The sequence below is a fragment of the Protomyctophum bolini genome, assembly GCF_963924005.1.
Source record: "Protomyctophum bolini genome assembly, chromosome: 16".
In the NCBI taxonomy this organism is placed as follows: Eukaryota; Metazoa; Chordata; class Actinopteri; order Myctophiformes; family Myctophidae; genus Protomyctophum; species Protomyctophum bolini.
In genome coordinates, this window is record NC_137877.1 from 35,100,573 (window position 1) to 35,116,719 (window position 16,147).

Here is a 16,147-nt window from a genome sequence, read left to right on the forward strand (position 1 = left end):
CCCAACACACACACACACACACACACATTCCTGCGTATACATGCATGGACACACAAATGCACTCAAATACATGCACTCGTCTCACACACGCGCACAACAACAATAGGCAATTGCACAGCCCTCTGTCTCTCTTTCTGCTTCTTCTCTGTCTCTCCATCTCATGTCCCCATGTCGCTCCCTTCCAGTTCATTCCTCCGTCCCTCCCTCTATCCATTACTCTGTTGTTTTTTTTCTCTCTCTAGGCTACGCATTAGCATTCAGGCTAACAGCAGAGAGGGGACATTAATTTGCAAGTGCTGCAGAATTGAAATTTCTACTCCTTTTTTAAGTTTAAGATTGGATTTGCTTCCGTCTCTCTCTCTCCCTCCCTCCCCCCCCCCCCCCCCCCCCCCCTCTCTCTCTCTCCCTAACAGGGAGGGGAATATCAGTGTTTTCAGTTCAACGCCTATAAACTAGGTACGGTAAGTAGGAAAATCTGTAGGTAGGTAGGTAGGTATAGGTAGGTAGGTAGGTAGGTAGGTGGGTGGGTGGGTGGGTAGGTAGGTAGGTAGGTAGGTGGGTGGGTGGGTGGGTGGGTGGGTAGGTATAGGTATTAAGGTAAGACAGAGACCACATCTCTCCTGACGTGTAACCAGCCCGGGCATGCAGCCCTCCACCGTGTCATGGAGGCAGTGGTCTCTGCCGCCAGCCAGCTCTCTTTTCAGACATTGTAAAGTCGAGGAGAATGGGCCGTATTGTGAGGCTAAACTCGTTTTCCTCAGCCGGCTGCCTGCCAGACCCTCCTCCCCTGTGCCTCCGGACTGCAGAGGGGACACACCGGCACAGTCTGACTTTTACCTTATCGATTTCTCTCCCTCTCCCTCTCTCTCTCTCTCTCTCTCTCTCTCTGTCTCTCTCTCTCTCTCTGTCTCTCTCTCTCTGTCTCTCTCTCTCTCTCTCTGTCTCTCTCTCTCTCTCTGTAGCAACAACAGTGTGGCAGGAGTTTGCCGTCGTACACCGGTTATGCGGTAAAGTGAAAGCGCAGGACGTCTTGCTGCTATATGCAAGCTCTACACTTCCTCTTTTTCCTTGCCTCTCCTCCTACCCTCCATTTTCTTTATTATCTTTCTTCACCCCTCAGCCACCCCCCCCCCCCCGCCTCCTCGTCTCCTTCCAGTCGGTCAGAGATATGGTTCTCTCCAACAGTGACAGCTCACAGATGGTGGCGAAGGAGCCTCGCAGATGGTCCTGTCCTCCGCATAACACAATCCTCCCCCCCCCCCCCACCCCCCCCCCATCAGCCACACACAGATGGTACGGTCCACCACCCATCTCTCAGACCAGGGGAGTGGTGGTTGGGGGCCGCCACCAGGCCAGTGGACCTGACTGTCAATCAGATATGACGAGCCAGCCAGCTGCACCTGCAACGCGGCGGCATTGGCTTGGCGGCATTGGCTTGGCGACCGGCGCTCTACACCTAAGCCTCGGCTGCTCCGTTTGGACGGAGACAGTGTAGCACACTGGTTCTCAAAGTGGGGTCCAGGGACCTCCCCAAACTAGCCAACAACAACAACAACGCAGCTAATGGCAGGCTATAGCACTAAATAGACGACCACTGACATAAACAATAAAACGTCTAAGGAGCTTCCAAACAAATTGAGCGTATGAAACAAAGTCAGTTTACTTACAGATGATGTAGTAGTCCTTCCCCCTGAAGAACTCCAGGCCCCACAGGTTGGGGCTGAACTCCTGGAACTTGAGGGTGAACTTGACGTCCTGGTCGGGCTTGACGCAGTTGAGGAGCGGCGTGTCGGCCTTGGTGATGGTGCAGCTCTCCAGCTGCTCCCGGGGCACCATGTACACCTTGAAGTACTCCACGGTGTCCACCAGCCCGCTGTCCACCCGCGGACACACGATGTCCAGCTTGTCCCCGATCTGAGGGTACAGCACCACGCCCTGCCCCGGAATGAACCTGGCACAGAGAGAGAGAGAGAGAGATATTCATTAGAACACCAATTCAACCCAACCTGTGAGCATATTGCGATAACACAATCGATGGATTGACCATTATGAAATAAACACGCTCTGAAACGCTGTAGAGATTGTCAAGCGGGGCCCCTGGTGATCCAGGGAAGGTTGAGAAGCAACGTGTTAAAGAATACTGGAGTGTTTGTCATTGAGTGTCTGGACGTGTCTAGGACTCTAAAAGTGTACCAGTTCATTACTCATCTTGCTAATTGCTAATTAGTGCCATTAATGTTTGATGATGAAGAATTATGGCGGCGCATGCATGAGGGTGCAAGTGTGTGTGCCTGTGCCTGTGTTTGTGTGCGCGCGGCTGTGTGCATAATGCGTGTGACTGACTGCACTGACTGACAGAAAAGAAAGACAGAGAGAGAGAGAGAGAGAGAGAGACAGCCTGAAGAGTGTATTTTCTTAAACTCTGCCAAAATTAAAAATATTGTTGCCATTTAGCCTAAGAACACAAACACACACACACACACACACACACACACACACACATACACACACACACACACACACACACACACACACACACAGAAGTGTTCTCACATCTGTGAGAGCGTGCGTGCAGTGGTGCAAGAAATACTTGAAATTGAAGTGAACGTACCTTGACATATAGCCTACTTAAACCCTGCTTGTGTGTGTGTGTGTGTGTGTGTGTGTGTGTGTGTGTGCGTGTGTGTGTGTGTGTGTGTGTGTGTGTGTGTGTGTGTGTGTGTGTGTGTGTGTGTGTGTGTGTGTGTGTGTGCGTGCGTGCATGCCGTCATGGCTGGCCTTGGGCCCACCATCTCTATATGACCTTTGACCCGGAATAGGGTAGCAGGAGTTCAGTCCTCCAGAGAGAAGCTCTTCTTGAGAGAAGAAGAGCTCTTCTTCTCTCAACACAAAGAGGACAGAGGAAGAGGCGTGTGTGTGCGTGCGTGAGTGCACGCCGTGCACAGGGGGGGGGCGTGCACGTTGGCCGCGTGCTGCACAGGGACCGCTGTGCCATGCTGGGCTCATAATTACCACAGAGCTCTAAATACTAATTCAAAGTGTAATCACTTCCAAGTTCATATTTATGTCGACACTGTTTGGCTATTTGAAATCTCCAAACTTTTTGTTCATTTCATTTTCTCGTTAATTAATGCCCTACTTGGTCTTATGAAACACTGGTTAGTGAAAGTGAATGTCTGTCAGTGGGTTATAAATATTTAATCAATGAAAAGCATTAACAAACGACCTAACAATAAGGACATTGCATCCATTGGAACACGGCTTCCTTTTATATTTACTGACAGTTTCTGTCCTTCCTGTCTTCCTCTCCTCCCTCTGTCACTTACTGCTCTCTCTCTCTCTCTCTCTCTCTCTCTCTCTCATCATCGTCATAATCTTTTCTTATGCCACAAGACCATGCACACACACATTCTACACACGGCAAACACACACACACACACACACACACACACACACACACACACACACACACACACACACACACACGCAGTGTCCAACTAGGCCGAGTGAATAATTCCTCTGCCCTCTGGGGATGCACACTGAGAGACAGAGAGAGAGAGAGAGAAAGAGAGAGAGAGAGAGAGCGAGAGAGAGAGAGAGAGAGAGAGAAGAGACAGAGAGAGAGAGAGAGTGAGAGTGAGAGAAGAGAGAGAGTGCGGGGGCATACTAAAAGTCAGCAGGCTGATAGAAGGACAGATGTACAGTATGCATTGAGTGTGGTTATGTGTGTGTGTGTGTGTGTGTGTGTGTGTGTGTGTGTGTGTGTGTGTGTGTGTGTGTGTGTGTGTGTGTGTGTGTGTGTGTGTGTGTGTGTGTGTGTGCGTGTGTGCGTGCGTGCGACATGGTTTATCTACATCAGTGATGTAACCAGTAGGAAGCACTCACATTGGATCTCTATCTGTCGTATAGCTTTGGACGGATCTGTGTGTGTGTGTGTCTGTCTGCAAACATGCACATGTGGGGGTGTGCATGCGTGTGTGTGTGTGTGTGTGTGCTGTGTTGTGTGTGCATGTCTGCGTATGTGGGTGTACATGCGTGTGCAGATGCACCTGCAGCAGTCAGATGATTAGATAGATATCTAACATCTGGAGCACAACTAACCTCACATCACCAAGGATCACCTACTATATCTTGTCGTAATTAGTGGACATTCACACACACACACACACACACACACACACACACACACACACACACACACACACACACACACACACACACACACACACACACACACACACACATTTCTATGTCAGTGGTTCTCAAACTAGGACCCCCAGAATGACCTGTATTTGGCCACGGACCCCCATCTGAAAATATGTTGTTTCAGGGATCCAAAGATTTGAGTTAAAAACGTTCACTCTTAAAGAATATATTCAAAGATTTGTGCCACGTTTTCACGATTAAAAGGAAATAGCAGACCTACAAGCTCATAGCTTGTAGATCTGCTATTTTTCAATAGCTAGAGCATAACAGAATGCTTAAAACACCAAAAGGTGTTCCCTCCCAAAATGGGTTAAGCCTTGTGACCCGCCATGGCTGGAAGTGAGGACCACGTGATGAGACCCGACGCCCGGCAGACATCTGAAGAGGAGAGTTTGCCTCCCACGCAGTTCCACTGCTCTCGCAACAGCTGGGTGCTCAACGCTTACATACGCCATGCACACACATTACGCCCATGCAAATCTCACACGCACACAAACACACGCACGCACACAGACAGACATTGGCAAACACATTTGTATGCAAAACACATGCACAGACACGGACACTTTTAGCCTCTCACCCACTCGCTGCACACAGAATGGATGCTAACAGCGACTCTAGCGAAATACGAGTCAAACGTATACACACACACACACACACACACACACACACACACACACACACACACGCAATGCTGGAAGCACACTCCGAAACACAATTCCCTCTCCGCCACACACACGCAGGGCGTGGCCATGTGTGTGCTTGTTTACCGTGAGAATGCACGGGCGTCAGGTTTCATAATGACTATATCCTGTCCTTTCACTGACGGTTACAAATCCCTGGATTCCACCCCCCTGGCGAGGCCAGGGGAGGAAACACAACGCACCCGGCCTCTCTCCCATTACAGGCCCCTTGTCCCGCACACAACACACACCGTTTAAATCACAAAGCTGGGGAACTCAGAGAGAGAGAGAGAGAGGAAGAAACAGGTTGAACGAGTGTTCTAGGATGAACTGCACACTAATCAAACACACAATGCTGTTAATGCATGACTGTCTGACAGCACACACACAAACACGCACACACATGACATACATACATGAGAGAAGACCTGGAGAGAGAAAGTGAGAGAGGGAGACTAGAGAGAGAGCGAGATTGTCAAGTCACACTCAGGACACTCGTTCATTTGTTTCACGGCCCTGTCTCCTCCTCTGTGTGATGAGTGAGTGTGTGCGTGCGTGCATGTGCAAGCGTGCGTGCGTGTGTATACGCGTGTGTGTGTGTGTGTGTGTGTGTGTGTGTGTGTGTGTGTGTGTGTGTGTGTGTGTGTCACCAGACACCTGGCCCCCCCGTCGGCAGCCATTAGAAGAAAACACAAGGTCACAGAAACAGGATGAGGAGACATTACAGTCTCTCTCTCTGACCCTAGCTGTCCCTCTCTTTCTTTCTTTCTTCCTGTCAGTGTCTTTCTCTCTCTCTCTCCCACTGTGACAGTTCCTAGTCAACCTCTCACAACCTCTCCACCAGCAAGAGAGAGTGGATAAAGGAGAAGATGATAGAATGCTAGAGACAGAGAGGCCGAGGGACAAAAGGTGAGGTATGGTGGTGCGATGACGGGAGGGAGGGAGGGAGGGAAGCAGACAGCAGCCGCTTTGACCAAATAAAAGCCTTCCATGACAAGATAGTTATTGACTCCTCTCCTCTCTCGACTCTCCTGTATTGCCACTGAATAGCCACAATATTAACTAGAACCTACTTGGGCGTTGCACACTAGTAGGCCATAAATGGCCTACTGAAGATTACGTCAATGGCAGCCACGGCTATGGGATTTTTGACTTTGCAAACAATTTACATCTTAAGTGCTGTAAACAAACTTTATAGCACTTATGACGTAAATCATAAGTGTCATAAAGTCTAGGGACTTTAATGTTTGTTTAGGGTACTAAACACAGACAGACAGACAGACAGACAGACAGACAGACAGACAGACAGACAGACAGTGTAAATCAACAGGCTGACATCTGTTTTACTCGTTTATCTTTCAAACCCCCCTCCCTTTTTTTCTCCCCTTTTCCACTTTCAACTCTGGTGTCTATTTTAACGGGTTGCGTTTGCGTTTGTGTGTGTGTGTGTGTATGTGAGAGAGAGAGAGAGAGAGAGAGAGAGAGAGAGAGAGAGAGAGGTTTGTCGTATATCTGAGGTTATGACCATCACATCTGTTGGCACTAAAGACAACAGAGATCTGTCTGTCCCTCAACCCTACCTTCCTTTTCCCCAATCTCTCTCTCTCTCCCACTCACACACTCACACACTCACACACTCACACACTCACTCATTCACTCTTTCCCTCTTTTTCCAAACAAACCCCTTATTCTTCCTGTCACTGTACATCTGTTTTCTAAGCCCCTCCATTCCTCTATCTGCACCCCATCTCTCTCTCTCTCTCTCTCTCTCCCTCTCCCTCTGTGTGTGATTGTGTCTATTTAAACGGTGTCCTGGCTATTTGTGTGGCCCCGTCGATGACAAAACACAGCCACAGTGACAGCCTACTGCCTAATCCCTGTCCAAACACGCCCTCCGGGGCCCATCCCGCGGCCCTCGAGTTCTGAGACAACAAAGTTGAAAAGGGGGGGGGGGGGGGGGGGGGTAGTGAGAGAGAGAGAGAGAGAGAGAGAGAGAGAGAGAGAGAGAGAGAGAGAGAGAGAGAGAGAGAGAGAGAGAGAGAGATGGGCTGAGAGAACAACTGTTTGACTGGGATTCATTCGGGGGTCTCAGACAAAAGGGGTCAGGCCGAACGGAGAGGGATAGCGAAGGGTTAATCCACCCATCATGCTTTGCTGCGCCACTCCTCTCATCCCTCGGTCGGCTGAGGGGACAGGCGTCTTTATCTGTCCACCACGGACTGTCTCCTTCTCTCCATATCTCCCTCCCTCCATTCTACCTTTCATGTATAGTAATCCATGTCTTTGAGATCTTACATGGCTAGACATAATTACCCCCACCCCTCTCTCTCTCTCTCTCTCTCTCTCTCTGTGTGTCTGTCTCCCTCACTCCTCCCTGCTTGTCTGTTTTCCTTTATAATAAATGTAGTTGTAATCATCAGTTAATTTAGCTGCAGGCATGTCATCTGTAAACCTGCCAGCGTATATAGCTTTGACCCCCCCGTCCCCGCGCACACACACACACACACACACGCTCACATTGGACTCCATTTTAGTTCTGTGATCTACTCAGCCTTAACCCCACCCGCCCTGCCGCTCAGATCTGATTAAAAAGAAGGAAGGAACGAGGAGACATCAAATCAAGAGGCACTCCCAGGGTTGTCGCTCTCTGCTGATGGAGAGCCAGAGGAACAGGACGAACAGAGAGAAGGGCAGCACGATCGGTGGGTGGATGGAAAGGAGAAATACAAATCATTCATGATGCATATCTGCATCTCTATGCCTACCCGCCGTCCACCCCACTCCCCAGTGACAAAGGGGACCCGCGGAGGTGCCCCCGTCGCTGCCTGGTCACAAAGGGGGAAGGCGGGGTCCTTCGGGGGTCCTGTGTAATCTCTTAATGAAGTGCATGGAGGAGAGAGGGAGCCGTTCTTTTTTACATAGACCATGTCGAGCACGGCGGCCCTTTGTTTCTCACTCACAACTACAAAACGGATTACAGCAGGAAGGAGGAGGGGTTTGGGGGGTGGTGTTTGGGGGGGGGGGGGGGGGGTCATGTGTAACAGGCAGTAGGCTAAAGTAGTAAAGCACAAACAACAATGAGCTTGTAAATTGACGCAACGATACAAGACCCAGAGGAGCAATAAAGTATTTTCTTTCTTTAGCATGCTTCTGACATTTAGCTGCATACACGCTCGCACGCACGTGCACGCATTCACACACACACACACACACACATGCATGCACGCACGCACGCACACAGGCAACGTATATGCATATACGTATACACACATGCTCGCGTTAATGTACCACACATACCGTAGGTCTTTGCCATAGATGCACATGTACACGTACACACAAACGGATGTAGGCCTACATGCACTATTGCAAGCTCTGGTTCTTTATCCTCTCTCTCTCTGCCTACGCACAAAGGCATCAAACTGGCCCCAAGCCTTAAGATTTCCAACATTCATCCTCCCTGAATGGCCCCAGAATGAGAGAGAGAGAGAGAGAGAGAGAGAGAGAGAGAGAGAGAGAGGGGGGATTTTCTCTTATAACTGATTGACACTAGAGCATTCGCAAAGGCTAGCAAATGGATTATTATTCATTAAACTAAGACCTGCGCGTGAAAATACATTTTGAGCAAGTGAATTGTGAGCTAATAACTTCATTATAATAAAGTAATCTGTTTAGAAATGGGTTCATTTCACTGTGGCGGGCCAACGGTAGAATTGTTTGTGAAAGCATAATATACCACTAATTCTATAATGTGTTAACCATACAGACTGAAGAGGCCTGTTGTGCTGGGTGCTCGTCAACTCAGTAGGGAGTCAAGTGACTTAATGCGCATGTTTGCTGCCCTGCTTTCTGACCTTCAAAGTTTTACATATGAAAGCTTGATGCATATAGGCCACGTATATGACTTGCCTAAAAGGTCTGATCGACAAGCTAACTAAGCGACAGCGTTGTTAGCTTGTAGATCAGACTTTTTTGGCAAGCGACACCGTAGTACTGCAGGGTATAAATCAGACAGACAGACAGACAGAAAGACAGAGCGTCAGGAATGTGCACACACGCTAATTCCACGGAATGCCCGCATTGCATTTGCGGCCACCCCGAGGCCTATACTTGCTCCGAGGGTGGACACTCCTTTGTGGTCCCTTGTTTCAAAAGCAGGGCCTGTGACACGCCAAGTTAAAATGACACACTCGTTTTTCAAGGGCCAGCAGTTTGTTGCTCCAAGTGGCAGGAGAACCCGTCCATCTTTCCCCTCCTGACGAGAAAGGTATTTTGAAAATGGCCACTTTTAACATGGGTCATTCTCAAGATAGAAAAAAAGTCACCGCCATTTAAAAGTAAAACTTTAAATTGCCGTAAAAATGAAATACAACTTAAATTAAAGCAGCACAATTTATTCTATCCTGCAATGGATGAACTATGTAAATAGCTACGTTTATTTAAAACGTTTTTGTTTTGTTTGTTGTGGCGTGACAACTCATATCTGCCATTGCCATCCATCTGTGACCAAATGGTTTGAGTTTAAAAACACATGGTGCCTGCTTATTCATTAGTTACAAAGCAAATGGAGATCAGCAGACATTCACTCAAACACAACAATCCTACTAATACAGCCCAAACACCCCCTGCAACTACTATACATACATTGAGTTTAACGGATAGAATGTCATAGTCTATATGTTCTTCTGTCAGCCCCAAGAGCCCTTCGATCTCCATTAATTGATACACAGTAAAACACTAAACTAATCCATAAATGTATAAGTCCAAGAGTGTTATAACCCAAATTCATATCGGAGTTAAATTAACACACACAGACTGACACAGCTGTGCTGTGTAAAGCCAAATGGCCTATACGTAGGCAGGGTCAGGAGCGGCAGTGGCCCCGTGGCAGAGGGCAGGGGACACTCAGTAGACATTTAGGCCGAAGAAAATGACAGGAACCGTGCAAGTGCAACAGCCTCACGTCACGCCCGCACATATCCCTATATAGGCTATATATATATATATATATATATATATATATATATATATATATATATATATACCTATACTGCAATAAAGAAAAACACGCACATGACGCTCTGGGGAATACTGTTAAGCACGGCTATATGTGCTCCCTGCGTAGGGCGAGCATGTACATTTCCAACTGCACTTATCAACACCTGGGCGTATAATACGAGCCAGGAACAATAGCCACCTGTTAAGACCATCATATCAGTGTGATCTCTGGTGGTGTTATGCTTCAGGGCGCACCGAGGCGTCGCTCGCTTTTTTGGGGGGCGAGTCCTTGAGAGAAAAAAAGCGAAATGATAAAGTGAGCCGGGGAGTTTTTGCCGTGACGAAATGGAACCACAAAGAGAGAGAGAGAGGCGCCCCCCGCCGGGGCGGCGACCCCCTGAAATTCCTGGTGTTGAGTTGGTGATGTTTAATGCATAATAATTCTGGCTACTCCGTGGAGGCTTGGAGAGACATGGGTGAAAATGAGACCGCGGCTCTAATAATATTAGGCTACTAATAAAAATAATAAGAATAAGAATAAAGTAAAGGCACACAATGATGCAGGTATTAACCCCAGCATGCCTATTCTGGCATCAGCTATACACTACAAGCTCACGTATTCGTGAGTTTCGTTGCAACGCCCTGTGAGCTTGTAGATCTCGGCTATTTTTGGTGGAGGGATTTTGATGTAGAAAAAAAAGCAGTCAATCAGGTCAGTTTGACTATAGGTTTCGTTTAGTGGTTACAAGTTTTCATCTCACAAAGCCCGGATTCCATATTCAATGCGTTCATTTCGCCAGTTTGTTGTTTCGTGTGGCTATATTTCTTTGCTGAGTTTGTGCAATGCTACTATAGTTGGTAGCTCGGAACGGCATATAGGCTAGTTCAATCTAAATGCAGGAGAACAGCAAAGCCATTAGTCATTACAGCCTACAGGCCCTGCTGGAACCCACTGAATAGAATATAACCTATTTTACGTCCATTCTCAAAAGACTAATATTATAATAGCCAACTCTAAGGCTAGTATAGGCTATACATGAGATTAATTAAATTACTAAAAAATACGGCCAACAATCATTGATGCACGTTGCTTAAAAACAGTAACGTGCACTAAATGTGCATTATAGGCTAGTTTTATTTCTCAAATGACAATGGACAATGAATAGACTGAAATATGCTTCGTCGTGTGTGTTTCGCGTTGGCAAACTTATGGTTGACCGCGGAAGTGGAGCGTAAAATGTATTTCTTAAGTAATTTTGCTACTTGTGCCAAGTTAGAGCCTAAACGCCTCACAGTCACATATCCTCCCCTGCAAATAGCCTACCAATAAAAAACATCTTACAATTCATGATCAATACACGATGTAATGAAGCAATCTAACAGGATTTGTTATCCAAGTGTGTACAAATGTAACCTGATGGACGCGCAGGGGTCCATTTGGTTACATCTGTAGGCCTCTACATCTATACACAATTGGATGTTAAATTAACACTAAAAGCGGCCGGGTCCTTTGGCTATAGGACTCAATATAGATTGTGAATACACTGAATCTGCTCTTCTTGAGAAATGAGCCCGTCAGATTAATACACCCTATAACACACACACACACACACACACACAAACAGGCCTACACAGCAACAAAAAAAACTGCAGTGTTAATTCAACTCTGAGAGAGACCAAATGTAACCAAACCGACGCTTATTTGTACAACTCCCGGGGAGATATACAAATTGACATTATAACACAGGGTTTTGTTGTTTAGGCTACTGTGTGTAGGGCAGGCCCGAGCTCATACAGCAACATGTCGCTCATTCATGGATCTCCCGGGGAATAGAAAACGCACCCGTAGCCCTACAAATAACACACTCTTTACCCCCTTTTACGCTCAAAAGGGTCACATTTTAACGCAAAATAAGCCTTTGCGCGTTTTTGGTGCGCAGGGTGCATTTTTATATTTGTATATATATATTTGTCCCTATGCCGTTCTATCGGAGTCTGTATGTAGTGTGTGTGTGTGTGTGTGTGTGTGTGTGTGTGTGTGTGTGTGTGCATGCGCGTGCGTGCGCGCAGTTGTACTACTTACTTGGTATTGGTCGTGTTCCAGTAGATGGACTCCAGAATGATCGCCCGGGACAGATTCACCTTACACGATATGAACAGTACTCCTAAATAATAGCAACAGTATCTCCACAGCGACTCCCCCATCGTTGCGTGGTCTGCACAAATCCCCTCTCCGAACGATCCACGGAGAGCTCGTCACGTTCAGACGAGTCTCCCACAAAACCAAAAAATAAATAAAAACAAATCACTGACGATTTCTTATATATCCCTGATGATCCGGTTTGGTTGGTTGGTGGTGGAACGTGAACACGCGCACGGACGGGGAACCAAAACAAATAACCCGCCGTTCAGACGTAGAGCATCTCCACCACAAAAAGAAAAGAGAAAAAAAGCACCAGAACAAACGTCGCTCCAGAGAAAGGCGCCTGCGTTTCTTTTACAGAGCTCCGCGCTCTGCGGTCACCAAACCGACCCAAAGACGCACGGCCGCCGGGGCGCACTGGTTCATTGACCGGGAGAGAGACAGGGAGAGAGAGTGTGTGTTGTGCGTGTGTGTGTGTGTGTGTGCGTGTGTGTGACAGAGATCCGTTCAGAGCGCTGAATTGATCGGGTACATTCCTCAGAACGATGGAAAATAGACCCGTGTCCTCAGCTCCGTGGGTGTCCACTCTAGATCAAGAGAAGAGTGGGGAAAAAGACGCAACGTATTAATCCTTTTCTCTTGCGTTATAGTCCGGATCGGAACAACCAGCCAGCAGCAGTGATGCAGGAGCCAAATCCAAAGTGCGATAAAGAACAGAGCAGCAGAGATGGAGAGAATGGCACAATGATGATTCCCTCACCGTTCGCTCTCAGCTCGTACTGGCGGAGAGGAGCGACACACTGGCGGCGGATGGGCCGTGGATGACAGCGACAGCAGCAGCAGAAGAGGTGGTGGTGGTGGTGGAGAAATGAGGCGAAAACGATGGGAGCGGATGAGGAGGCGAGAAACTCATAAAATGGTCAAATGTGGAAATGAAAGAACGAACTAAGCGAGACTGGATGAGAGTTCTCATACTACAGGGTCCTCCGTATCCCGTCGCAGGAAAAGAAGCGGTCGCGGATCAATTCAAAATCCCGCAGATCCGAAGCTGGGGAAAAAAGCAAGCCGTTTTCAAACGCAGAGGATGCTTGTCCGGCCTCACTCACACACTCCACACACCAAAGTAACTGCAAAAGGATCCAGGACTGGGGGAATATTTGCTTTACGCACAGGCTCCTCCCCACGGCGCTCCCGATTGGCCCTGTTGGATGGAACGCAGCCGTCAATCAAGCGGACAACTAGTTTAACAATTATTGGCAATGCTGAATGAATGATACGATATGGGGGGGGGGGGGGGGGGTTCTGAGCTGTTGAGATAATGATGCAGAGATTAAGTGACTAATTGAATAAACTTCATGATGTGCATAATTCAAAGTCATGCATATCATGGGATATGCGTTCATTCTCACTCCGTATCAGTTTTATAGGATTTAATCGAGTCCAAGCTAAAGAATATGCATGTTATTGTATGTTAAGTTGACGGTGAATTACGCCATAACAACAATTACACATTAATGAACTATTAAAATCACTTAAAGAAATATGACGTGATAGGCCTCCTCTAGGCTACTGATTAAAACACATAGGCCTACAATGCGAAGCAGATTCATTACAGCCCTGAATATTATCCAACAACCGAGTAATTACTGATAGACCCATAATGACAGCAATGAGAACATATCTGGTCCCATAAGAGGTGTTCTGCTGTTATTCAGCAGCGTCTCCATTAGGCTCCACAGTGCATGCTGCTGCATGCTGTTCATCCGTGGGCTAAGAGTGCCCACTAGCGGCGAGCCACAACGGGGCAAGGTTAAAACACTCGTATATTTGTAATTTTACATACGTTTGTGGTTATTTAATTTATTTTTTTAATTTGTATTTTATTAATTGAGAATGTAAATGTTTAGTTTATATTATGATGGATACAAATAGAGGCCATAGGGGATGTTATACAATTAAAATAAAATAAACTGTCCTTGAAGTTGTATACATTTTAGAGTGGGACTAGTAGGCCTATATATTATGTTTATCTTTTTGTTATTTTTCCGGTGTCATTAGCCTACTTCTGACAACCCTATAATTATTCATATTGGGCTTATAGATCATAGGCTGTTATTGTTATTCAACCATCTAGGTCTATCTATCAATTCCACTTCCTCCACTGTCAAATTAATCTGACTGGCCTTTAAAAAGATAACGGTATCTTTGTAGAGTTGAAATAACACATCGACACGAGCTGAAAGGGCACTTTATTAGCAGTCTCTAATTTGATGACCCGTCGGTGGCCAAACACACGACATGACACCCCTGTCCCTGTCCCTCCACCAGCCCAGAGATCACAGGTGATAACAACGGAAAACGTGCGAAGTCTTGACACTTTCAGACCGCTTAATTCAATCAGGTCTTGTTTTTTATAACGCCGCTCGGTGTGTATTGTGCGCCTGTGTGTTTGTTTAAGCTGATAATCAGTAGCGGGACAGCGATAATTGAAGGAGTGTGTGTGTGTGTGTGTGTGCTTTTGGGAATAAACAGGGAAAGTGTCAGGACGCCCGGCAGAATTACCGACCAAGATGTGGATTGCAGTTCATTACATGAGTTCAAATGAAAATACAGTTTATTGGATTAACTAACTAAATGGAGGGACTGGCCTTAAAACTTTCTTTGAGGAAGTAGGCTGGCCCTGCAAAATGCTACGAGAAGCCCTCCGTAATAAATAAATCAATATGCTAATAATTTCTGCTCGACAGGCTAATGATTGCCCTAACGCGTCCTTCCTGAATATATGAGGTGAACTGGAAAATAAAATAAAATAGCAGGCAGGCGCGCACACATACACGCGCGCGCACGCGCGCTCCCACGAATCCGTTCAAACAGGATACAGACTGAAGAGTCAGCAATTGTTCCTTAATGTTAAGAAAATAAATTACTATACAGCCAAGTATACATGCAATGATAATGATAGTCTGTTATGTGAAATGTAATGTTACCGTAGACATTTAGGCCATAGAACAAAGGGTATGGCTATATAAATAAAATTAACGAGAATTTTAAACAATATGCCCACATGATTTATCTATAGGCTAAATTGTGAAATATGTATAATTATTAGCCTACTGTCCTAGTTAATGTTTAGTTTATTTAATAATAATTGTTCAAAATAACCCCAGCTGACAGTGCATGGGTTAAGTTGGCTACTTACTTGAAATACTTACTTTTGTATCAAATACGTTATAAATGTATAGAATGAGTCAGAATGTGTTTCCTCCATTTCTATTTATATGTATTCCGAAAAAAGAACAGAAAAAAACATCTTCGTTATAGCCAAAATGTTTCTTTTTCTACTTTTTCTTCCATTTTTAGCTAAAACAAACAACAAAAACCTCTCAACTAGCACGGTGCATTAAGTCACATGCCTACCTCTGGTTCTCCAGTTGCGGGTAGCGGCAGCGGGTCGTTGCGTCCCGGGTCTCGGCATCAAAGGGTTCGTTCCCTGGACCGCCTCTCTTCATTCCCCCCGGAGGCCTCCGGGAAAAAGCAGCTCTGTCGGGAGCGCCAGGCACAGACGGACTGGGCGAGGAGTAGTTGAGCAACTTGTCTAAAATGTGTTGGATTATAGTTGGAGAGAAACTCTATATTTAAATAAATACAAGTGGTAGGTCTCTATATATGCTCGACAGACTGAAGCCTTCTATGCGACTGCCTTCTGAATCAGATAAACTTTGTCTTTACAGGCGGCTATCCACGGGCGTTTGAAATAAAGTGTAGACTACTTTTTAACAACACGCGGAACAACTGAATGTAGCGTAAACAACCTATAGGCTATCCGCGGTTATTTAAGGAATATATATTAAAGTAGCCTACTTGGGAAAGAGAGTCCAACTTGTCAGCAGCTTCAGCCCAAAACCTCAAACGCCACAGCGTTAAAAGTTCCACTGAGGATACACTCTGTTTATAATAATCACCCAACTCCCTGCTTTCCAAAGCCCTGGAAATAACTCAAGTTTAATACCAAAGCAGAACCCCCCACCCTATAGCTGAAATTAGTCCAATGTTAGCTGGAATTATTATTATTCCGGTTAAGTCTTTTAAGTTGACATTGACAGTTGTAGAAGTAGGCCTA

General features: G+C 46.4%; 1 protein-coding gene across 1 annotated transcript in view; it reads right to left on the reverse strand.

Annotated features, from left to right (window-relative positions):
* The window catches only part of efnb2a (ephrin-B2a), a 28,319-nt gene extending 15,166 nt beyond the window's left edge, over window positions 1–13,153 (reverse strand). The window contains exons 1-2 of the mRNA XM_080786667.1: window positions 11,968–13,153; window positions 1,668–1,951 (exon numbers count right to left, since the gene is read on the reverse strand). Coding sequence (XP_080642793.1) covers window positions 1,668–1,951; window positions 11,968–12,089 — 406 coding nt within the window. The 5' untranslated portion in view covers window positions 12,090–13,153. The remainder of the gene's footprint in view (window positions 1–1,667; window positions 1,952–11,967) is intronic.
* Window positions 13,154–16,147: the final 2,994 nt, after the last annotated feature.